Source organism: Jaculus jaculus, chromosome 20, assembly GCF_020740685.1.
Source record: "Jaculus jaculus isolate mJacJac1 chromosome 20, mJacJac1.mat.Y.cur, whole genome shotgun sequence".
NCBI classification, from domain to species: Eukaryota; Metazoa; Chordata; class Mammalia; order Rodentia; family Dipodidae; genus Jaculus; species Jaculus jaculus.
In genome coordinates, this window is record NC_059121.1 from 13,234,296 (window position 1) to 13,260,045 (window position 25,750).

The 25,750-nt window shown below is 43.5% G+C and overlaps 1 protein-coding gene across 1 annotated transcript in view; it reads right to left on the minus strand.

Moving 5' to 3' along the window:
- LOC101614943 (regulator of G protein signaling 7 binding protein) overlaps nt 1-25,750 on the minus strand; it is a 125,705-nt gene that overhangs the window by 21,045 nt on the left and 78,910 nt on the right. Inside the window, exons 3-4 of the mRNA XM_004671202.2 lie at nt 21,491-21,621; nt 3,213-3,360 (exon numbers count right to left, since the gene is read on the minus strand). Of these exons, the coding sequence (XP_004671259.1) occupies nt 3,213-3,360; nt 21,491-21,621 (279 nt within the window). The remainder of the gene's footprint in view (nt 1-3,212; nt 3,361-21,490; nt 21,622-25,750) is intronic.

Genomic DNA, 25,750 nt, shown 5'->3' on the forward strand with positions numbered 1-25,750 from the left:
ACCACATGTTCCAGCTTTCTATAAACACAGAAATTTGGTAATTAGCTTTAGAATTATAATACAATCTGATCTGAAAGTAGAGCCACAATGGCTCTAAGTGCCGTTGTGTGTAACATTTCTAAAAATAAAAAAATAAGATGTTCATTATTTTGTCCGTAGCTCAACCCCATATACACACAACATGCAGTGGAATTGCCACTTTGTGCAGGCTCTGGGGACATCTAGAGCGAAGGACACGGATATGAGTGTGAGGGACAGTGAACAACGGCCTCGGCTCGCTGCCTCACAGAATGGCATTTTCCAGCATCTAGATGAGATCCGGCACTTGCGGTGGTTTGATGCAGGCGTCCTCCATAAACTCAGGTGTTCTGAATGCTAGCTCCCCAGCTGATGGAGATTTGGGAATTATTGCCACCTGGAAGGTATTGGGGGTGGGCTTATGGGTGTTATAGCCAGTTTCTGCTTGCCAGTGTTTAGCACACTCTTCTGTTGCTGTTGTCCACCTTATGTTGGCCAAGGGGTGATGTCCACCCTCTGCTCAGGCCATCGTTTTCCCCTGCCATCGTGGAGCTTCCCCTCGAGTCTGTAAGCCAAAATAAACCTCTTTTTCCCAGAAGCTGCTCTCAGTTGGGTGATTTCTACCAGCAATGCGAACCTGACTGCAACAGCACGTGCTATTGCATTATTATCGCTTCTTTTCTGAAATAAAATAGAATCACTGTAGAAACTTTTTCCTCCTGAGAGGAAACTCCCTCTCTGGCTGTCAGCTGCAGGACCGTGCAGGAACTAACTGACCACTAGGGGGCATCAGCCACATTCTAAAGGAGAAAGGAGTTCCCAGAAAAGCTCTCTGTGAATTGGACAAAAACGCTAGCTAAATGAGACATTCTGTGTAACTGACATCTGAGGATGTACAGAAGTGTCATTGGATGGCTTTAGTTTCTTTTCCCTTAATCAAATGGAAAATTCGAGCTCTAGCCTAGTGAGCAAACTGTGATAGTACATAGAATCAACTTTCTCCCCTATTGTTTTTTTTTTCATTCCTCCTTTTTTATTTTTATTTTTTATTTATTTGAGAGCGACAGACACAGAGAGAAAGACAGATAGAGGGAGAGAGAGAGAATGGGCGCGCCAGGGCTTCCAGCCTCTGCAAACGAACTCCAGACGCGTGTGCCCCCTTATGCATCTGGCTAACGTGGGACTTGGGGAACCGAGCCTCGAACCGGGGTCCTTAGGCTTCACAGGCAAGCGCTTAACCGCTAAGCCATCTCTCCAGCCCATCATCCTTTTTTAAAATCTTTCTTTTAAAATGTATTTTATCCTTTGACACTTTTTTTTTTTTTCCCTGAGGTAGGATCTCGTTCTGGCCCAGGCTGACCTGGAATTCACTATGTAGTCTCAGAGTGGCCTCAGAATCTTACCTCTGCCTCCCAATTATGGGGTTCAAAGGTGGGCACCGCCACGCCTGCCTTTTGACACTTGTGTTACATTATATAATGTGTTTTGCTATATTCACCTCCCAGCTCCCCTCCACCTCTCACTGAATTCCTTATTCTTCAAGACCAGTGCCATTTCCACCACATGCACGTGCGTTCGGTGAGGGCTGCTTGCATGAAGGTTATGCACTGCATTTACTGAGCACAGGCAACTTAGCAGTAGCTACACCACCGAAAACAATACCTCTCCCCAGAAACTGTTCCTGCCAGTCGCTCTTCAGGGAGGGGCTGGGATCCTCAGGAGCCCTTCTACTGTCTACGACAGAATGCTAACCACCAGCCTAGCCTCGGGCAGGATCTTATTTATTTACTCATTTATTTTTGAGACAGCGTCTTATGATGTAAGCTAGGTTGACCCTGAACTCACCTCTGGCTTCTTTCTATATGTCTTTTTAATATTTATTTATTTATTTTCTAGAAAGAGGTGGGGAGAGAAAGAGAACGGGCACACCACAGCCTCTAATCACTGCAAACGAACTTCAGACATATGCGCCACCATATGCGTTTGGCTTACAAGGTACTGGGGCATTGAGCCTGGGTCCTTAGGCTTCACAGGCAAGTGCCTTAACTGCTAAGCTATCTCTCCAGGCCCTTGTTTCTATCTTTTATGGAGATGCAGTGTGCTGGAGGGGGGAGGTTGAGGTCTGGGAGCCAACATCCACTGTCAAGCCTGGCTCATGTTCACCCGTAGGATATGAAATGACTTGCCCTTTATGGTGGTTTAGGTATAAAATGGCCACAAAGACCCAGGTGTCAGGTTTGGTCCCCAGATGATGGCGCTGTGAAGAGGTAACTGAATCATGAGGTCTCTGGCCCTAATTGGGAGATTAATAAATTAATGGGTGGATAATTTGATGGCGTTGCTGGAAGGTGGTGGAAGCTGGGAGGCAGAGCCTCATCGGAGGAAGTAGGTCATTGGCGGCCTGCCTTTGGAGGTGCGCCTGGCTTCTGGCTCTGCTTCTCCTGGTTACCAGCAGCCGAGCATTCTTCTCTGCCACGAGCCCCTCTGAGATGATATCTTTATTTTCCTCAGGCCTAAACGTGATGGGATCTGGCAGATCATGTACTGAAAAATTTGAAGTATTTGGTTTTTATTTGAGAGAGTGAGAGAGAGAGAACGGGCACACCAGGGCCTCGAGCCATTGCAAACAAACGGTAGACACATGTGCCAACTTGTGCATCTGGCTTATGTGGGTACTAGGGAATCGAACCTGGGTCCCTTGGCTAAACCATCTCTCTGGCCCTTTTCTTTTTTAAATAGCTTTTCCCCCCTCAGGCATTCTGTCATAGTAATGCAACCTGGACTCACACGCTTTCTCTCACCTCACCTCTTTTATCTGCAGATGAGGCAATCCCCAAGGCCCCTGCTCACAAAGGCTGCACTGCAGACCAAAGACAGCCCCCTTTCTCCTGAAGCTGAGCAGAAAACCCTTCACGCTTGGTGTCCCATAAGAGCACTGACTGGAGGAGGATTGGCAAGATTTTAAAAAAATTCTTTTTTAGTTTTTTTTTTCATTTTATTTATTTAATTGAGAGAGAGAATGAGAAAATGGGCATGCCAGGGCCTCCAGCCAGCCCCCTTATGCATCTGGCTTACGTGGGGCCTGGGGAATCGAACCCGTGTACTTTGGCTTTGCAGGCAAATGCTTTAACCACTAGGCCATCTCTCCAGCCCACTGGCAGCTTTTTTTTTTTTTAATGGAACTTCCCACTTACCTCTCAGTGTTCTCAATGTCTGTGGAAACCTGCCAGGGGTGCTGTTGCCCATCGACAGGGGACGGCGAGGCGTCATCCAGGGCAGGCGTTTCGATGCTCTCCTCAATTTTGCAGTCCACACTCTTGGCTGCCCCACTGACTTCCTTTCCTGAGAAAGACAGGTCACTTGTCAAGCGAAAGGGGTAAGAAATCACAGATGCGAGTTCTACCCTCAGAATGTCACTGCAAAGACTGGCTAGTGTTGCATCAAATGCTCTGTCAACCTTAACAGCTTTTGGCGATGAAAATGCCTGTATGTGTATGTGTGTGCATGGGTGCCTGGTGTGTGTGTGTGTGTGTGTGTGTGTGTGTGTAGCATGCTGTCACAACTTTCAGGGAACGACAAGTGAGGTCAATGCATCCTAAGCATCAAGATAAAGTTAAGGTTCCTATATTTAAAAAAATTTTTGTTTATTTTTATTTATTTGAGAGCAACAGACAGAGAAAGAGGCAGAGAGAGAGAGAGAGAGAATGGGCGCACCAGGGCCTCCAGCCACTGCAAATGAACTCCAGACGTGAGCACCCCCTTGTGCATCTGGCTAATGTGGGCCCTGGGGAATTGAGCCTCGAACTGGGGTCCTTAGGCTTCACAGGCAAGCACTTAACCGCTAAGCCATCTCTCCAGTCCAAGGTCCCTATTTTTGATGGGAAGTAGTCTTTGTGAATGACTCAAACTCATCATCTCGGGAGCAGGGATTTAGCTTGTAAACCAGGCTTTTATTTATTTATTTTGCTTTGGTCTCAAATGCCTGGGCAAGCGAAGGGGCCAGGAGCAGCTGACGCTCAGCAGGGAGGATGGGAGTGCCTGCTGTTCTCTCTGATTCCAGACAAAGGCTCTCAGCCTGCGCAAAGCCGCCGCCCAGCTGCCTTCCAATTCCTCAGCTCTCCAAGCTCCGTCAGTGCCCAGCCAAGCGGTCCAGCCTCACTGGGGTGCTGAGACACAGTGGTAGCAGCCGAGGTGGCGTGTGGAGGGTCTCAGCCTGGGAGCTGTCCAAATCCCAAGGCTTGTAGCTGCCAGGACTGACCTCAAGTGTGCACAGTCTGACTTTCTGGAAACAAGGCGCCAAGTTGCTGCGGGCATGACTTCACATGGAATGAGGTGGGAGACCAGAGCCCTAAGTCCAGGTACACTCTTTCCCCCGGACAATCTTCATATGGACAGCAAGAATCCTGTACGATGGAAACAACCTTCCAGACCTGAAAACTTGTCTTACTCGTTCTTCCCCTCCCATCCCTCCTTTCCTCCTTCCTGTTTGCATGTGTGTGTGTGTGCAAGTGCGTGTACACACGTGTGTGTGTGCGCACAGAGTTTAGATGTCGACCTCAGGTGTCTTCCTCTACCCACTTCATTCTCAGACAGCGTTGCTCACTGAGTGCAGAGCTCACTAGAGTTGGCTAGACAAGCGCGCCCTGTCTCTGTCTCCCGCGATAGGTACCCCGCCTCTCTAGAGCTGGGGGCACAGGCGTAGCAAGTCTTTAACCCAGCCAGACTACTAGGTTCCAACGTAGGATTTATTTATTGATTTATTCACTCATGAGTTCATTCACTATGAATATTTCTTTTTTGAATGTATTTATTTTTTAAACATTTATTTATTTATTTTAGAGAGGGAGAGAGAACTGGTGCTCCAGGGCCTCCAGCCACTGCAAATGAACTCCAGGGGCTAAAGTGTTAACAGCCTTCCCTGTAAACTGGAGAGAACTAAAGAGTTAATGACTATTCCCCAAACTAGCAAGCAATAAAGAAGTCACAGAGACATTCGGCCTTGTCAGGCTACTGCTGATTGATAAACTTCCCTTAACTCAGAAAACCTTGAGGGACCAGAAACCGTCTGATGGGATATCCTCCTTGGACGATTTGGGTAAAAAAGCTTATTCTGAGCAAGGACACAAATAACTACAGTTCCTTATCTACATCCCTTAGACCTACAGCTGGTACAGCCTATTTTTCTTAGGATCCTCTTATAAGCTTGCACCCCAGCCTGGCCCAGTGCTTCAGCCTTCATCCTGTGGGAAGACTGCTGCCCTTTGCTGTTTCTCTCAATAAACAGTCTGTAGAGATCAAGTCTGGTGTTCTCCTTTGCTTTTCTCTTACACTTCCCTTACACACGCAACCATGTGTATCTGGTTTATGTGGGTCCTGGGGAATGGAACCTAGGTCCTTAGGCTTCACAGGCAAAATGCCTTAACTTCTAAGCCATCTCTCCAGCCCTTAAATTTATTTTGAAAGAGAGATAGAGAGAGATTGAACAAAAGAGAGAGAGAGAGAAAGAGAGAGAGAGAGGCACACTAGGGCCTTCAGCCACTGCGAATGAACTCCAGACACGTGTACCTCCTTGTGCACATGTACAACATTGTGTGCTTGCGTCACTACATCTGGCTACAAGGGATCTGGGGGTTTGAACATGTGTCCTTAGGCTTTGCAGGCAAGTACCTTAACTGCTAAGCCATCTCTCCAACCCACTTGCAAACATTTTTTAAGGGACAGCTATGTACAAAGCACAGGGCTTGATATTAGAAATAACAGAAGTGAGCTAAAGAGATGGCTTAGTTGTTAAGACACTTGCCTGCAAAGCCTAAGGACCCAGGTTTGATTCCTCAGTGCCGATGTAAGCCAGAGGCACATGGCGGCGCATACATCTGGAGTTCATTTGCAGTGGCTAGAGACTCTGGCACACTCATTCTCTCCCTCCACCTCTCTCTTTCTCCCTCCTAAATAAATAAACAAATGAATAAATAAATAAGAAAGAAAGAACAGAAGTTGAAGAGTCTTGTTCCCTTTCTTTCTCCTTCTTTTCCATGACTAGATCTTGCTTTGTAGCTTGGCATTCACTATATAGTCCAGGTTGGTCTCAAACTCATGGCAATCCTCCTGCCTCAGCTTCCCAAGTGCTGATACTGCAGGCACTCAACACCACACCCAGTTACTTTCTCGTGGACCTTATAGAGTGTTTGAGACTATCTAGACAATAACGGAAAATATCCAAGTAATTACACTGCTGTTCACTACCATGTGACCTGGGAAAAAAGGTGATACTTTCATGATTATTACTCTTTCACCGAGTTCTATTTCTACAAGGTGGAAACAATTCTCAAGAAATCAGAGTTGGTGCTGAGAAGTGCAGTGGTATGTTCAACACTGAGACAGACTCAGGGACCATCGCAGAAGAGGAGGCAGAAAGGATTTAAGAGCCCAAAGCAGAGAGGACTGCTTACAATGCAGTCTCCAGACACAAAGTGGCCTTGATAGTCTGGATTTCACAGTCACTGACTCTGTCTCCACAAGACCTGCATAATAGGAGGAGGGAGAAGAAAGGATGACATCAAAATAGAAAAGTGATTAGTTGGAAAGGGATTCAGCTGGAGGGAGATTTGGAAGGGGGGCAAAGGGGAGTGGTGGGGGGATTATGATTATGGTATATTGTCTCTACTTCTGGAAGTTGTCAATAAAAAGTTTAAAAAAAGTTGAGGGCTGGAGAGATAGGTTAGTGGTTAAGACACTTGCCTGCAAAGCCCAAGGACTCCTGTTCAGCTCTGTGGGTGCGTGTGTCTGGAGTGCGATTGCAGGGGCTGAGGCCCTGGTACGTCAATTATGTCTCTCACTTTCTCACACCAAAAAAGGCCAGTCTAGATCCAGGTGTGGTGGCACATGCCTTTGATCCCTACACTGGGGAGGCAGAGGCAGGAGGATTGCCGTGAGTTCAAGGCCACCCTCAGACTACATAGTGAATTCTAGGTCAGCCTGGGCTAGAGTGAGGTCCTACCTTTAAAAACAAACAAACCACCAAAAGGGCCAGTCTGTTGGGCTTGCCTCAAAAAATAAAATTTAAAAAATTTTAAAAAATAAGTTGAAATAGTTGCAAACATATGATTGAACACTTAAGAGGTAGAAAGTACACCCATTACTTCTTAGCTCAGTTTCACCAACCTGTTGTGAAATGTGTGTGTGTGTGTGTGTGTGTGTGTGTGTGTATATTAAAAATACTAAAATTCACTGGGCGTGGTGGCTCACGCCTTTAATCCCAGCACTCGGGAGGCAGAGGTAGAGGGATCACCATGAGTTCAAGGCCCGCCTGAGACTACATAGTGAATTCCAGGTCAGACTGGATCACAGTGCGACCCTACCTGGAAAAACCAAAAAACAAAACCAAAACAAAACAAAAACCCTCAAATTTGTGAAGACTGGCTACTCAAACTAACACAATCTTTGTCACAGTGGTTTGTGTCTCCTATGGTAGCCACCCAAGGAGAGGGAGATAAGCAATTAAGTTGCAACTGTGCACCTTTCATCAAATTACAGCAAAAATGGACCTCTGAGCATTCAGCCAAAACGTAAACACGAGTTTACCGACAGGAAGTTCTGACTCTTGGCTGTGTACTTTCCGCCCAGTGACCCCCGCAGGGGTTGGTGGCGGTGGATGGAGCTGCCTGAGGGATTGTTTTCCAATTTTATGGTATGGCACTGGGTAGAAATTAATTAAGCACATAATTTAGCACATCACCATTTTGAAATTGGGGGCGATGACCTCTTAAAAGCATTTGCATTTTGCCTCAGGGCAGCCAGCAGCAGAGTTGGTCTGCGCACCTGATCCTCAGCAGGGAGGCTGAGCTTTGGGAGAAGCCCCAAGGGGGCTTCCTGCCACCGCCTTCTGGTTTGCAAGCTCGGTGCATCTCCTTGGTCTCCACGTGCCTGCAAGTGCGTCTCTCCTCTCAACTTGTCCGCACCTTGCAATTCTATTGGTTGGTTATAGAAACCTATGTTCAAACCAAGTTTTTCTAAGAACTTGGATGACCTTGTTCTCTTCTATTTATATCGAGAGACACTGCACATGCAACCTATTTATGGCTCTCTGAAAAAATTTTAGGGTAAAACCTTTAAACTTTTGAACTCTAAAGTAGCTTTTAAAAATAGGTCACGGTATGGGGCCTTTTTATATTAGTTTTCACTTGGTAGTTGATTAGAAATTGCTCTATGTTTTCTCCAGTTTGTCATTTTGAAAAATTATACAAGTTTATGTATAAAAGAATGTATAAATTACACATTAGGTGTTTTAGAATGAATCACCTTAGAGTAAGTTGTGGACATTAATAATACCTCATCCTCAGGTTGCAGAGCTGGCTTAGTGGTTAAGGGGCTTGCCTGCAAAGCCAAAGGACCCAGTTTCGATTCCCCAGGACCCATGTAAGCCAGATGCACTAGATGGCATACACACCTGGAGTTTCTTTGCAGTGGCTGGAGTTCCTGGCCTGCCCATTCTCCCTTTCTCACTGCCTCTTTCTCTCAAATAATAAAAAATATACTCTATCCCCAACACTTTAGTATATAACTCCTAAAGAACCAGGGTCTTTTATTACATAATTCTAAAATAATTATCACCACTAAATAATTTTTAACTTTTTGCTGAATATGATTAAATAAAATTTGATACATGGCTATTTTTTTAAAAAAATATAGTATGTGGCTGGAGGGATAGCTTAGCAGTTAAGGTGCTTGCCTGCAAAGCCAAAGGACCTAGGCTTAATTCCCCAGGACCCATGTAAGCCAGATGTACAAGGGGGCTCATGCATCTGGAATTCTTTTGCAGTGGCTGCAGGCCCTGGTGTGCCCATTCTCTCTCTCTCAGATACACACACACACACACACACACACACACACACACATATATATATATGTATGTATATATATGTGTGTGTGTGTATGTCTATGTATATATATATATATATATATATATATATATATATATGTATGTATGTATGTATTATATATAGATATGTTTCATATATTTGTTTCACAATTGTTTCATAATGTCCTCTATGGCTTTTAAAAAAGTTATTTATTTATTTATTTATTTAATTTGCAAGCAGACAGAGAGAGGAGACAGATAGAATGGATGTGCCCCTCTAGCTGCTGCAAATGGGCTCCAAATGTATGTGCCACTTTGTACATCTGGCTTTTAAGTGGATACTGGGGAATCAAACTTCAGCCGTTAGGCTTTGCAGGCAAATGCCTTAACTGCTGAGCCATCTTTCCAGCCCCTCTATGGCTTTTTAAACCAAGGAATCTAAGTAAAGACTATACACACCATTTCCTTTTCATTCCCTTAATCTAAAAAAGAACATTCCTGTTTTCTGGTTTGTTTTTTTTTTTGTCTTTTAGATCATGCATATTTTCCAGTGAAGAGCTTAAATCAATTGTCCTGCAGAATATTTCCCTTTCTGTTTAGACCTGTCTGATTGTTCCCTGTGGCTAAGTGCAGAGTAAACTTTTTTTTTTGGCAAGAATATTCCAGAAATGATATTGGGTACTTGTTACACCGTGTCAGCAAGCACTTAGATCAGTCTAACCCACTGTTCCCGTTGGTTAAGGCGGCTCCTGCCAGCTGTGACTATTCCAGAAGCACGTTTTGTCCTCTGTGATTAATACATAGTCTATGAGGTGACCCACTGAGATAACATAGACTTCTTTTTATTTATTTATTTTTTCATTTATTTGAGACAGAGAGAGGCAGGGAGAAAGAGAGAGAGAGAGAGAGAGAGAGAGAGAGAGAGAGAGAGAGAGAGAGAGAGAGACAGGGAGGGAGAGAGAGGGAGAGAGAGAGAGAGAAAGAGAGAGAGAGAGAATGGGCATGCCAGGGCCTCGAGCCACTGCAAACAAACTCTAGATGCATGTACTATCTTGTGCATCTCATCTGGCAGGAATTGAACCTGGATCCTTAGGCTTGGCAGGCAAAAATTTTAACTGCTAAGCCATCTCTTTGAGCCCAGTATAAACATCTTAATTTAAATATTTGCTGTTGCTTGGGTTTGGGGAAAGTTTTTCTTCTTTATTATCTGCTTTTTCAACTCCCCCTATTACTTCACAATGTCTGTTTCATTTTTAAGTCTCTGGATCCTTCACATTTCTCCTCTGCAGAGTCCAAGTTTGTCTTCAGGGCTGAATTTGGGGAGACCCTTGACCCAATCTCTCATGTCTCCATTTTAGCTCTCAGGACTTCATTGTTGTTAACATCTGTGGAGGGTCTGAGTCTTTACCCAACTTACAAATGAGAAGCTATCATTTCATGCACAGTGGAAGACGTCATGAGATTCCTGGGTCAGAGACACGGAGTTTATTACTCACAGAATAGCAGTTATCAGTGGACTGTTGAACGTACTGGTTTCTTAGTGCTGATTTCCACAGGGAGATGTAAATAGCCAGATGATACCAACATACACAGTACGCTGGGAAAGGAGAACCCTGATTTGATGTTTGAGGGTATATTATTAGCAAGTCTGTACTTTGCTTTAGAGCAAGAAATTCAATACACTAAGCATGCCCTTGCTCTGGAAGGACACACTTCCTATTTTCCAAGACATTTTCTGAATAAACATCCTTGAAAAGACAATGTAAAGCACGATCATCAGTGCCTCACTTTGAAAGATATGAAAAATACAAGAAACAGATGCCGACTTGTTTCTCATCCTGCTCAAGACTAAGGCTGGGGAATTGAACTCAGGGCTAATCAGGCTCCAAGGCCCCCACGCTTGCTGGTAAGTGCTGCTACTGCTGAGCCACTTCTCCAGCCATCTACTGAGATTTTTTTTTTTTTTAAGCAAGCCTAACAGACTGGTCTTTTTTATGAGAAAGAGAGAGAGATAGAGAATTAGCACGCTAGGGCCTCCAGCCCCTGTAACTGAACTCCAGACATGTGCACGTGTGACCTTGTGTGACCTTGTTTGCTTGTGCCACCGTGTGTGTCTGGCTTCCTGTGACCTGGAGAGTCCAGCCTGGATCCTTAGACTTTGCAGACGAGAGCCTTAACCACTGAGCCATTTCTCCAGCACTCTCCTGAGTTTTTGGACTGATAGAATTTTGTTTCTAATAACTTTAGCTGTTTGGTATATGGTATAACTGTCTTATGAAGATGACAGACGTAGAAATCTCTTTGCACACATAGATTACATATATTTTAAATTTTAAAAATTATTTATTGTGTGTGTGTGTGTGTGTGTGTGTGTGTGTGTGTGTGTGTGTATGGTGCCAACAGCGTGCATGTGGAGGTCAGAAGTGCACCTTGAGATGTCTGTGCTCCACCTTTTGAGACAGTGTCTGTTGCTACTTATGAGGGTGAATTCAGACTGCATCTGGCTTTGTGTGGATGCTGGGGAATTGAATGTTGGCCAGCAGGCTTCGCAAGCAAGCACCTTTAACTGCTGAGCCATCTCCACAGCCCCTATTTTAAAGTTCTTAATCATCTTAATATTTCTTCTATCAGCATTAATTGTCTGTTCGTTGCATTTGGTTTCCCTTTCATGGTGTTGATTTTTCTTAAAACATCTAGTCATCCTTGGATAGGAATTCAGATACGTCTTCGAGCATCTCTGTGGCTATCATCCTACTAATGGTATCCTTCTGGTGATCACTGAGAAGGGCCAGGGTGCATGGGTCGCCAATATGTGTCTAAAGGTTTCTACATGGGTGCAAGGTTTTTCTGAGCTCCCTGCCTATTCTTTCTTTATTTTTGTTTTTTTTGAGGTAGGGCCTCACTCTGGTCCAGGCGGCTGACCTGGAATTAACTACGTAGTCTCAGGGTGGCCTCGAACACACAACGCTCCTCCTACCTCTGCCCCACTGCCTCCCGAGTGCTGGTATTAAAGGTGTGCGCCACCACGCCCGGCTCCCTGCCTATTCTTTAAGCTTTATTTTCCCTCTGAATTTCCTGGTCAGAATTCCTACTCCAGAGAGATTCACTAAGTAATTTAGCTGGTGACAGCCACTTAATTCCAAATCCCCGCCCCCATCTTTGTCCCTGCTGCTGTCCTTGTGGAAGTGCAGAAAGACTGCTCACTCAATGTACCGTTTTGCTGCTCAGGACGAACATTTGCGCCAGGTAACTGGTAACTGTGTGTGTGTGTGGGGGGGGCGTGGAACAGCCCAGTTCTTCCTGAGCGGAGTTTCATTCAAACACTATATTTCCCCTGACAACATTTCCAAAAATCTTTCCTGAGATTTGTACTTGTTGATTGTGATTGAAGTATTTCTGGAATTGATTTTTGTATGTGTGTGTTTGTATGTGTGTAGAAAATTTCTCCTTTGATTTCTTACCTATTTCTTCCTCAGTTTCTTTTTTCTTTCTTTCTTTTCTTCCCCCCCCCCCCCTTTTTTTTTGAGGTCGGGTCTCGCTGTAGCCCAGACTAACCTGGAATTAATTATGTAGTCTTAGGCTGATCTTGAACTCATGTCCATCTTCTGATCTTCCTACCTCTGCCTCCCTAATGCTGGGATAGGGTTTCCTCTGTTGATTTCAACTCAATCCAATTGAATTGCTTCTTAGATTTGACAAATTCTTCAAAATTTCTGCTTGAAATCATTCATTTTTGCTTTTCAGGGTGCTAGGAGATGTCATGTGTTTATTAGCCTCTAATTTTTTCCCTACTATAATTAGAAAGGGCCATGCTATCCAGATGTGATGTATGTCACTTCCAGATGACCTGCTGACAGTCCCCCTGTGGACTTTCCCATGCCGGTTACTACGGGATGCTGGTCCTACCCACACCACCACCAGGTGGATGCCGAGGATGGAAAGAGAAAACAGTTGTTCTGCTCCGTGCTAGAGTTGGACTGTGTCATGAATGCACATTGAATTTAACTATTCTAATCCATACAGCTTTGGTATGATTTCATAAAAACATAAGAACTAATATGGACTTAATCTTTTCATTATATGGTTTTCTGTTATTTCTTTTGAAAAAAAATTTTTATGTTTATGCATTTGACAAAGGAAAAGAAGGAGAGAGAGGGAGGGAGGGAGAGAGAGAGAGAGAGAGAGAGAGAGAGAGAGACAGAGAGAGAATGGGTATTCCAGGGCCTCCAGCTGTGTAAATGAACTGCAGATATATGCACCACCTTGTGCATCTGACCTACGTGGGTCCTGGAGAATCGAACCCGGGAACCTGGGTAACATGGCTTTGAGGCAAGTACCTTAACTGCTAAGCCATCTCTCCAGCCTGGTTTTCTGTTATTTCAATGGATTTTCACCAGGAAGGGAAATATGTATACGAATGTAGCTCAATGTTGCTGGATAAACGTTTCCCCATAATTACATTTTACTTCTTTTTAAAAAATATATTTATTCATTTATTTATTTGAGGGAGAGAGAGAGAGAGAGAGAGAGATAATGGGCACTCCAGGCCTCCAAGCACTGCAAAGGAACTTCAAACACATGCCCAACCATGTGCATCTGGCTTGTGTGGGTACTAAAAACCAAACCTGGATCCTTAGGGTTTGCAGGCAAGCACCTTGACTGCTAAGCCATCTTTATAGCCCCATTCTATTTCTTTTGACAGTAGATGGAGAATGAAAGCAATTCATCCACCTTCAGTAATCATTAACTGGGTCTCTCCTCTCTTCCCTCCCCTCCCCTCCCTCCTCTCTCTGCCGCACACTCTAGAATATACATTACATAACAACAAGGCCCTTCCACCCTGGATCACTTTCAGCACCTACAACAGTATCTTGATATGGTAGGTGCATGATACATGTTTGTTTAAAGAATGAATTCGTGTTCCACTCGGAGTTTCAATCATCATTTCTATTTAGGATTTATTTTTGCTTCATTTTGTCTAACTCACTGTTCTATTTTAGTGTCGATTGCTTCTCACATTGAAAATAAAGTATTTACTTGTGACTAAAGCCTATTTCTGGCTCTGTGCTGTTTGTTTCCTTTACTTGTGTGGGTCATTTCCTGTGCAGCTCTTAGAGTGAGGCTGAGTGCACTAGGGTCATCCTGCGTTGGGTGGATGGTGGATAATTAATTCCTCGTAGGAGCAGCTTGAGCTGTCATCCCCCATTCAGTTTGGGGAAAAAGACTTTTCTATTGGAACGTTTTCTATCCTTTCCTTTTCATGATCACATCTTCTCTGCATATTTTTCATCTCTGCATTTACCATGATGGCATAGTTTCAGGTGAAGAACTTCACTCATGGAGAGAAAGGGAGGATGGCATAACCTCAAAGACCTGGGGACATTTTTTCCCCTGTAAGTCGTGACTGAGAGGCAAACAGAGTTAGGAGGAGACAGTTACAAAGCAAGGTGACATGAGGGCAGAGAGGGAAAACACAAGTTCATTTACAAAGGCAGCTCTCTGTCAGAATGGGCTGTTCTGATCATGGATTGCATGGGGAAAACAAAGTGACAGTGGACAAAAAGCAGGATTTAAAAAAATTTTTTTTTTGTTTTATTTATTTATTTGAGAGCGACAGAGAAAGATGGAGAGAGCGAGAGCGAGAGCAAGAGAGAGAGAGAGAGAGAGAGAGAATGGGCGTGCCAGGGCCTCCAGCCATTGCAAGCAAACCCCAGACGCGTGCGCCCCCTTGTGCATCTGGCTAATGTGGGACCTGGGGAACCGAGCCTTGAACCAGGGTCCTTAGGCTTCACAGGCAAGCGCCTAACCGCTAAGCCATCTCTCCAGCCCCAAAAGCAGTTTTTGTTCATTTAAATTTATTTATTTGAGAGTGACAGAGAGAGGGGGAGAGAAAGAGGCAGCCAGAGAGGAAATGGGCACACCAGGATTTCCAGCCACTGCAAACGGACTCCAGACACGTGCGTCCCCTTGTGCATCTGGCTAACGTGGGTCCTGGGGAATCAAGCCTTGAACTGGGGTCCTTAGGCTTCACAGGCAAGCGCTTAACCGCTAAGCCATCTCTCCAGCCCCAAAAGCAGGACTTTTGATTGTGGAGATAGCTCAATTTGTCAAGGGCTTGATTTGTGAGCATGAAGACTTAAGTTCACTTCTCAATAATCCTTATAAAACGCTGGGGGTGATGGCATGCACCTGTAACCGCGGTGTCGTGGAGGCAGAGACGGGCAGATCCTCGGTGCTCATTGCTCAGCCAGTCTAGTCTAACTGATGAGTTCTAAGCCAGTGAGACACGCATCTGAACAAGAATGACATCCAAGAGTGACCCCACGTGCAGTGCACACACATGCACATCAGCATGCACACACATACAAACGCGCACACACAACATGCACACAGACACATGCACAAAACAGTATCTTCCCAACCCCTTAGAAATTTCATTCCACTTTTGCCAACAAAGTGAACGAAGCTTGCAATGCCATTTCAGGCAGCGGCAGGAAACGAGCCGATAATGGTCAATGTAATGCATGGATTCGATAATGGGAAAAGATTTTGTACCTACGTGTGAAGAAGAGATGAGAATAACTATTTCTCCTTATAAACACAGAAATTAGACTGTGTGAAGTGTGCGCCAATTGACAACATAAAGCACTAGAATATGAAACTACAAAATGACTGAAATTATTCCTATCTGTCATCTCCGTATACACACCGTTTTTCAGAGCCACTCTCTACCTGATATAACCCAATAGCCTTTATTAAATGTAGGTTTTTACCTCACATAACTGTAATTTACTTTAATTTTGTTAGCCATGGAAAAGGGAAATCATTTGGGGAATGTTTTTCTTCATTTCTTTGGCAATAGCATGATATTGCAAAGCATAAAAGATTTCCAAATATATTGTACCAATCAGACTTACGGGACTGCAAAAATTCATATGCACTGTGTGTTGAATAAGCAAAAAGACCCAGTGAAATAATGTTAAGGACTGAGGATGCTTGGAACTTGCTTAATTGGAAGAGGACAATTGTTACTAAATGCAAGCTCACTGCAGGAAATTTAGAATTAATTTGAGACTTATTTTCCCAGAAAGAAACTATTGTCTTTATCCATGCAGTGACCTTGTGTGCCCTTTCTCTTTAAAGCATAAAGTCATGCCTTGACTATTTAATAAAATAAGAAACTAAGTGAAATATACAATACTATATGAGCTTCTGGTGACAGGCAGGGAGGTGTATAGACATAAAAAAATAAATTAACTGGGAAAATTACAGTTTGGTTTCAGTATTTGATCACAACACAAAATAGATAAGGGAGTATTATATACAGCCAAGTTCAGAGACTCTGTTACAATTATATTTTTTTCCTTTCCCTGATAAACTAACAAATAAGGGAATTATCAACCTTCATCCACTTATATAGAAGGAAATGAGCTTCCCTAAATATTATTGCAATATCCACTTGTGTTTTAACAACAAAAAGTCAGACAAGTGTTACAGTCCTTCAGAGGCTCTGCGACTCTGATTTCTCAGAAGGAAAGTAGGTACTGGAATTGGGTGTTCAGCACAGTGACAGAGGGCACGCCTTGGAGGGATAAGGCCCAGGTCCAATACCCAGCAGGGAAGAAAAGGAAAGTGGAGTGCGGGCGAATAAGTTATTTAGTGAGGTCCTCAGCCAGGCTCACTGTCTAGCCTAGAGCCACATTAGAAGAAGTACCACTGTTTGTGTAACCAACATATCACCTTGGAAACCTTACCTGTCATCTTCTTAAAAATATTTCACCTATTTATTTATTTAAGAGAGAGAGAAAGAGGCAGATAGATAGATGATAGATAGATAGATAGATAGATAGATAGATAGATAGATAGATAGATAGTATGCCAAGGCCTCTAGCCACTGCAAATGAACTCCAGACACACGGGCCACCTTGTGCATCTGGCTTTACATAGGTATTGGGGAGCAAACCAGAGTCCTTAGGCTTTGCAGGCAAGTGCCTTAACTGCTGAGCCATCTCTCCAGCCCTCACGTGCTATCTTAACTGCCAGTCGTTAGACAGCTAAGTGGTCCCTTTTTGCTAATGTATGATATATGTTAAGCTGTCTATAAAATATAGACCATCTCTCCAGCCCAAGGCTTGGCACGTCTGGTGAGTGCTGTGCATGCCGAACCCGGTAGCTCAAGAACGGCACCCGAGAACCCCTGCGTGCGGGGATGGTCGTGTCACGTGCTCACAGAGGAGACTTGCCACGTGAGCCACCTGCTGCTTTCGTCCAACCAGGGTGAAAAGAAAGCTGAAGGGGGCCAAGAAGAAAGGCCAGCAAGGCCTCGGGAGGGTTGATTTCATTCCTGTGGAGCGCGGGTGTGACTTTTTCTTGTTGTTTCAAAGAGTACAGCAGCTTGTCAGTTCTGTAGCATTTCAGAATCATCTGAAATGCCCCCCAGAAATTCCAATTTAGTAGGTCCTGGAGAGGGTACAGGAGTCTGAATGCTTATCCGGCATCCTGGATAATTTTGACGATTTTCTTCTTTTTCTGGCGCTGTATTAATTAATGAATTTGCAGTGCTCTGGACCTTCATGTTAGCCGAGCATTCTGCCACTAAGCTATGTGCTCCAGACTTGTTTACTTCTTTATATTTTTAGGAGAGGAAGAAAGGGAGGCCAAGAGACTAAAGATGAAGGCACGAGGCAACAGAAGACAGAGCAGCTTATCCGTTATGAGGTGATAGGCTTTTTGGGTTTGCACAAAGCCACATGCAAGGCAGACACCTGAGTGACAGGAGCCCTTTTAGTTTACATCTAGCGGGGAAGGGTTTTCCCTTCACAAGTCAGCTGCGGGGCTGGAGGCGATGCTCGGTGGTAGACGTTTGTCCAGCATGCGTGAAGCTCTGGTCCCAATGCCCAGCCCTGTGTAAACCGAGGTGGTAGTGCAGGGCTGCAGTCTCAGCACTGGGGAGGCGGGGGGAGGACCAGCAGCTCAGGGTTGTCCTCAGCTACAGTGAGTATGAGGCTAGCTCGGGATACATGAGATACCCTGTCTGAAAAAAAAAAGTTGAGCTGGGAAGATTGCTCAATAGTTCAAGACTCTTGGTTGCCAAACTTGCTGGCCCAGATTCAATTCTCCAGACCTACGTAGAGCCAGAGACCCAAACTGACACGTTTTTGGTGTGTGCTTGCAGAGGCAAGAGATGCTGGTGCACACACACACACACACACACACACAAATAAAACTACGTATGTTTTTAAAGTCTGTTGTGAAAATACAAAACGTGAAGTTGCAGAGGGCTGATCGGGTGGCCGAAAGTGCATGCTCCTGGGTGTGAGGCCCACAGACACTCAGACAGGAGGTGTCCCCTGTCAACCAGGGCAGAAATTCTGTAAGGGCAGCCAACCCAGACCTGAGAAATAAAACTGCATATAATCACTGCATCCAAACACCGAAAAAATAAAAATGCGACTTAGTATGTGTTTCTTTCTCCACCCCCTCTTCTCTCTCGGTGTGTGTGGTGTGTGAATGTCAAGGAATACAAGACGAGAAGAAGTAAAGGGATCAAAATCAAGCCAATGTTGGATGTGGTGAGAATACCTGAGTACTTTACTTTCTGATCTGGTATCAGGAGTGTGAAGAAGCCAAACTTTCCAAACATATGATGTTGAATTAATAATAGAAATTAAGTGGTAAGCCTTTAGAAGAAAACAGGAAAAATATAACACTGATGTGCTGAGAAAATATTATCCTTTTTCTGGAATAACGTAGTATCATCTGGCTTTCAGTTCGGCTGTGTGGATCCATATGTATGTACGTAGTGGGAGATTTGATGGTTGTTACTAGTCTAGTATACATTTTGTTGTCTTCAAATTGCAATGCTCGTTTGTTCTTAAAACTGCTCTGGGTGTGGAGGCACACACATTCACCCTCGTGCTTGTGAGGGGCGCAAGAGGTACGAGGGTCGCTGTGAGTCTGAGGCCAGCCTGAGGCTACATAGTGAATTCCAGGTCAGCCTGGGCTAGAGCGAGACCCTAAAAACAACAACAACAAACAGCACACAAAACAAATGAAAACCTGATTCTTTGCCTGACATACATTTCTTTTTGTTTTCCTGAGTTTATTGAACATTTTAATTTACTTGCAAACGGAGAGAGAGATGGAAAGAGAGAGAGAGAAGAGAAGAGGAGAGGAGAGGAGAGGAGAGGAGAGGAGAGGAGAGGAGAGGAGAGGAGAAGGGAGGAGAGGAGAGGAGAGGAGAGGAGAAGAGAAGAGAAGAGAAGAGAAGAGAAGAGAAGAGAAGAGAAGAGAAGAGAAGAGAAGAGAAGAGAAGAGAAGGGAGAGAAAGTGAGTGTGCCAGGGCCTCCAGCTACTGTAAAGAACTCCAGATACACTACTTTGTGCATCTGGCTTTGTGTGGGCACTGGGGAATCAAACCCAGGTTGTTAGGCCCTGCAGACAAGCACCTTAACCACTGAGCATCTATCCAGCCCTAATATCTCAATTTAAGTCATGTGCAAGGATTACATTCTGTTCATTCCAGACCCCATTCTCTTGAACTAAATAAAGCACAAACTGTTCAGAGTCAAGAGGTTTCTGATAAATTATTGTTCAAAAAATTAATGAGCAGGACACTGCAAGCCTTATATGTGGCCAGCCAGGCCAAATGAGTCAATGGGTGCCATAGGGGCATATCTGTCATGGTGGAAACCAACTGCCCTCTAACTGGACTGGAGGCCTGCTCCATGGGAGGGGATACATCCCTGATACTGAAAACCTACAAAAGGGGTAGTCATGAACCCTGGGGATGTAACATCTGCTGTTGTGTGGCTAAATGTGTATACTATGCTCACCAAACTGCCCAGTAAGCACTTCTCTTAATGGTCATACCTATATATTAATGCTACTCTCACTTATGGTAGAGAACCTTCTTTTTTCAGATGTAGTGACCTTGGGATGACTCAGAAGCACCATGGTGCTGGGAAGATGACAGAGGAGTGCTCAGCACTGAAATATCTGTATCACACCTTCCAAGGTTCAGGGTCCATTGCAGAAGAGGTGGCGGAAAGAATGTAAGAGCCAAAGGAAGGGTAGGACTCCTTACAACATGCTCCTCCAGACAAAAAAATGGCCTGGATATCTATGACCTCACAGTGCCTGACACTGCCTACACAAGCCCATCATAATAGGAGGAAAAGATCATGACATTAAAATAAAAGAGAGACTGATTGAGAGGGGGAGGGGATGTGATGGAGAATGGAGTTTCAAAGGGGAAAGTTGCGGGAGGGAAGGTGTTACCATGGGATATTGTTTATAATCATTGAAGTTGATAATAAAAATAATAATAAATAAAAAAGAAAAAAAACAATGAACAAAGTATGGAAAAATCCTCCAGTGAGGATTCAGCTTCCTCTCTAACACCTATCCTGTTCCTCTTTCTCATGTAGCATTGGTTCGGTGGCGCTGGCTCTGCTCCTTGGTACACTCACAGGCCTCAGCTGCCTGAGCGTCAGAGACCCAGGCTGTGTGCTGGTTCCGTCAGGGCGGAGCTCGGGGCTTTCTCTCCGGGGAGGAGGTTCTCTTCGTGGACTATGCGGCATGCACGTGTGATGCTACAACGACTGGAACCGGTTTGCTCACGTGAGGGAAGCCTCTTGAGAGCAGCCGATGACCAGAGGCCAAAACGTTTCGTGAGCGGGAGTGTGACCGCACCACGCGAGAACTATGGCCACCAGACATTTGAACCAATACAGTTGCTGTTCAGGTTAAGTCGGGAAATGAGAAGTTTCTATTAATCATACGCTTCCCACATTCATACTTGTTGAGTCCCCCTTGCCGCTCACACACCTTTTTGAACGAGGGTCTCACTTTAGCCCAGGCTGACCCGAACTCACAAAATCCCCCTACCTCTGCCTCCTGAGTGCTGGGATTAAAGGTGTGGATCACCATGACCAGCCTTTCCCTGCTTTTAAGTCATTAGGACGCAATATATTACTTGTCTTTTTATACCTTATTTCATTTAGAGACGTAACAGAACTTATGGAGAACATTTTATACCCTACTAAGATCATTATATACATATACATACATACATACATACATACACACACACACACACACACACACACACACACACATATATATACACACACACATTTATTTTGCTTATGCTAATTCTAATGAAAATCAAGTTCCCAAGTATAAAATCATACAGTTAAGAACGGTTTCTATCACTGTTTCTATTCCAAACCACCAGGGTTCTGCTTTTAGACAGCAGAGACATGGGCTTTTTTATTAATCAAATGTCCAACATCAGCTGGGCATGGTGGTGCATGCTTTTCATCCCAGCACTTGAGAGGATTGCTGTGAGTTCAAGGCCACCCTTAGACTACATGATGAATTCCAGGTCAGCCTGGGCTAGAGCCAAACCCTACCCTGAAAAATTATTATAGGTATGGCTGTAGATATAGATGGAGAAATAGATATGTGTCTCCAGCATTTCCTGAGCATTTACGTTCATTTTGAATTGTGTGGAGATGAGCGACTCATGTACAGAGACTATCTATAAAATGTGAGCTTTCATTCACTATTTCTTTCTCAGCGTTTCTGGCCGCCTCTCTCCTCTGTCTCTACCTTTCCGATGAAACTGAAGAGACCCCAGCAGACATATGGACTTGAGCATCTCTGCCGTGTACATCTCCAGGCAGCACTGCAGCTGGATGTAAAGCCGGCAGATCTCAGGATGGATCTCACCATCTTCGGGGCTGCAACAGAATGCAAAGGAGAAGCAGTGAGCAGCGTGCAGGTTTCAGGCACCAGCCATTCGTCTCAGCTCAGCTCTGAGGGGAGGAATCACTCCTTCGAGATGCCTCACTGTGAGTCTTAAATACAGGGTTTCCTGCTTTCAAAGCAACAGACAAGGTGACAGGTCTTACATAAGTGTCTTTCTGACTAACCTCTCTCGAGTTTTTTTCCTCCCGTCAGCAGGCTTCTGCTGACAGCTGAAAATCATAAATGCTTTAAGCGGTCGAGAATATCAGACATTTTCAATTTAGCTGTTGGAAGAAATTTCCAAAATATGTTTAAACAATATCTCCTAGCTTGCAAAAAGAAAAAAATAGAGATTAAAAGCCCTTGTTTTTGGAGAAACTAGGAAAATCTATTGAATTAACATTTATAAGACAGCTCTTGATTCAAGAGGTGATTTTCAAATTATTTTTAAAGCAAGTGTTTTTTTTTGTCTAAATCTAAACGATATTCCTTTATTGCTTGCTATAGCTCATTTAGGAAAGCACAAATGTTTTTGATGATAAAAGTAACTATTTTATGATAAAAGAGAAAGGTAGTCAAATTCCAATAGCTATGCTGAGCAATATTAAACTAAATGAACATTGAATTCATGTTTGGAAAAAAATGTTCTCACGTCTTTGAGTCTTTATTACATATTAGAAAGAAGAATGATCACTTTCGTCTTTCTGTCAGGAGAGAATTCAGCTGTGGGTACTATGATGCTGTTGCATATGAAACTATAATAGCATGTGTCAAATAATGTAATCTCAACAAAAGAGTTAAGGTTTTTCCAGATGAAAGCACGACTAAAATTAAGCTCTATCTATAATCTGAATATGTTATCTTTACTTCTACCCTCACTCATTAAAAATGCAACAGAATCTGGTTAAATGATGTAGGATTTAGACTTGATTCCTTTGTAAAGTAGGACAGGGGCTAAATGTAAGGAGTAATTATCAGGAAAACGGTTATTTCATTTTTTAAGTTCTGGAATCACTGTAAAGAAGTAAAAATCATATGTATCCTTGACAATGGTAATTAGTTTTCATTTTCATTAACTTATTTGGTTCCTGAACAAGAGTTTTACTAACCATATGGCTTATATAACTCAGGAATATGCAAAATTCTGTCCCTCAGTACTGTGACGCGTGCACAGTCATCTCGGGTCTTTTGGGGTCAGATAGAACAAAGTGCTTCTGAGAGCTGACATGCAAAATTTGGCTTTATCCGGAAGGTAAAACACTACCTTACTTTACCATTCGTGTCTCTTGGGGACAGCCCCGGACCAGAATTTGAAGTAAGTGGATTTCTGGTGAAAGTCCCTGGTTTTCTTTTGGAGTAGCTTCCACCTTTAAGCTTCCAGAAGTTTCCTCAAGCCCACCCCACCTACAGACATAGATACACACACACACACACACACACTTCATATCCACTTCCATCTTTAGAAATGTCTCTGACTATGCCCCATTCCTTGATGCCCATGCTGGATTTTGAGTGGATCATGTCAATTAATGGTTCCTGTGATAATTTAATAGAAGTATTCTGGTTATTATCTGATATTATATCTGAAATATAATATATTTCTTTTCATAGAAAAATCTGGAGCTAATATCTTATTACAAAGGCAAGGCACACAGAAAATATTTCAAGGTGGGTAGGTCTTTCTGTTGTCCTGTTTATATGTGCCTATGGCCTTAGTTCCAAAAACATACAAACTTCATGTACAGATGATATTTTTTGTAATTAAAATTTTTTTAAATTTTTTTTGTTATTTTTATTTATTTACTTGAGAGAGACAGATAGAGAAAGAGGCAGAGAGAGAGAATGGGCGCGCCAAGGCTTCCAGCCACTGTAAATGAACTCCAGACTGCGCCCATTTGTGCATCTGGCTAACGTGGGTTCTGGGGAACCGAGCCTCGAACCGGGGTCCTTAGGCTTCACAGGCAAGCGTTTAACCACTAAACCATCTCTCCAGCCCTAAAATTTTTTTTATTTATTTGCTAGCAAAGAGAGGAGACAGAGAGAATGGGTGCACCAGTGCCTCCAGCTGCTGCAAATGAACTCCAGATGCCACTGTGCATCTGGCTTTATATAGGGACTGGGGAACTGAACTTGAATCATTAGGCTTTGCAGGCAAATGTCTAAGTCACTGAGCCATCTCTTTAGCCTCCCCCCTTTTTTTTTGATAATTTTGACAAAAATCTATTGTATTAGTGTATCTTAATAACTAGCATACTTTGTTACTTTATAACTAGAAAGAGAAAACAATGTATTAAGTTCTTCTGAAAAAAAGAGCCAATCAGGACAAAGATTAAAATATTTAATTCAAATAGCTTTTGAAGTGGCCATCCTGGGCTGGAGAAATGGTTTAGTGGTTAAGGCACCTTCCAGCAAAGCCAAAGGACCCAGGTTCGATTCCCCAGGACCCACAGAAGCCAGACACACAAGGTGGCACATGGGTCTGGAGTTCATTTGCAGTGACTGGAGACCCTAGAGCGCCCATTCTCTCCTTCTCTCACTCACTTGCTCGCTCACTCACTCTATCTATCTATCTACCTCTCTTAAATAAACAAAATTAAAATAATAAAATTAAAAGTGGCCATCCCTAGTGTTTCTATAATGCCTGGAGGATTTTTAGAAATTATTCCCCTCATCAATGTTATGGGAAGAAATCAAGCAAGTGTCATCAAAAATACAATCTGCCTAATAGAAATTAACTGATAAAGTTCCATTATCAATTTCCTGCTTAAACAGTATATAGTCTTTCATATATTATCCTTGAATATCTCAGAAGATTGAAGTATAGAGAAAGAAATGAGCTAATCCGAGAGTAGTAGAAAAGCCTACAGTAACTCTGGAACTTAATTTATTTCTTCTGTCCTAAGAGTTCTAAAATGCTACTCTTTACTAAAACAAGTTACTGCTATCAATTTTTAAAAGTACATTAAAAGAAAGGTTGTCCAATTAATTCTAATATGTCAAATGTTATAAAGAGTAAACCAAATTCTTTTTTTTTTTTTTTGAAACAGGTTGTCATGTAGCCCAAAGTGGCTTCAAACATGCTGTGTAGCAAAACTGGACTTGAACCCCTGTTTCTCCCTGCTTTTGCCTCCAAAGTGCTGGGACACTTCACGATACTCACCTGGAAATACACTTTTTGAGAAGTACTAAATGCATTTAGATTAAGTCATAATAAATACACAAGAGTTGGTCTATGGTAAATAGCAGAAAAGCCAAAAAATAAAATAAAATAAAAATAGAAGGGGTCCATTTAAGTGTTTAAAATTTCTTAGGGATAAATGACAAGACATAAAAAAATACTTAAATTAAAATAAAACTAGACCGATGGACGGACTTCCTTCAAGTCATGAAAGTACTTTAGCATGGAGGTAAAAACAAAACAAAACAAAACACCTCACTCTTGAACAGGGTGTGGTGGCGCACGCCTTTAATCCCAGCACTCGGGAGGCAGAGGTAGGAGGATCGCCATGAGTTTGAGGCCACCCTGAGACTCCATAGTGAATTCCACACACACCAAATTGTAAATCTGCTTTCAGTCAACTCCTAAGGATGAGTTGTCATGGAGACCTCAGGATGTTGGAGATGCCAAGACTGTGGGATGTGTGACGAGACAGCTGTGGTTCAGAGCGGCTTCACACCGCAGAAGCTGTGTGGTTTCCTGCAGCGGCCGAGCCGGAGGTGTGAGTGTACCCAACCCTTTGAACCCCCAGAATTCCATCAGGAATCCAAGATATCAGATACGAAGATGTAGGATTTTCCCTGGTGGGGTTTTGGTATTGTTTTGATCCAATATTTCCTTGCTATGCCCCCTTTCCTCTTTTTGGAATGGGAATGTTTATTCTGCATCATTATATGTGGAGAGTATATAACTTGCTTTTTGATTTTACAAGGGATTACAGTTAAGAAATTTCCTTGAGTCTCAGAGGAAACTTTGGATTTTCAAACAGCCTTGGACTCGTCAAGACTTACAGGGATTCCTGAAGCTGGACTACATGCACTGTGCACTACGAGATGGTCTGAGTCTGTGGGGGCCGGGGCTGGAATGCTGGGGTTTGAATGTGAAATGCACCCTATAGTTGTTTG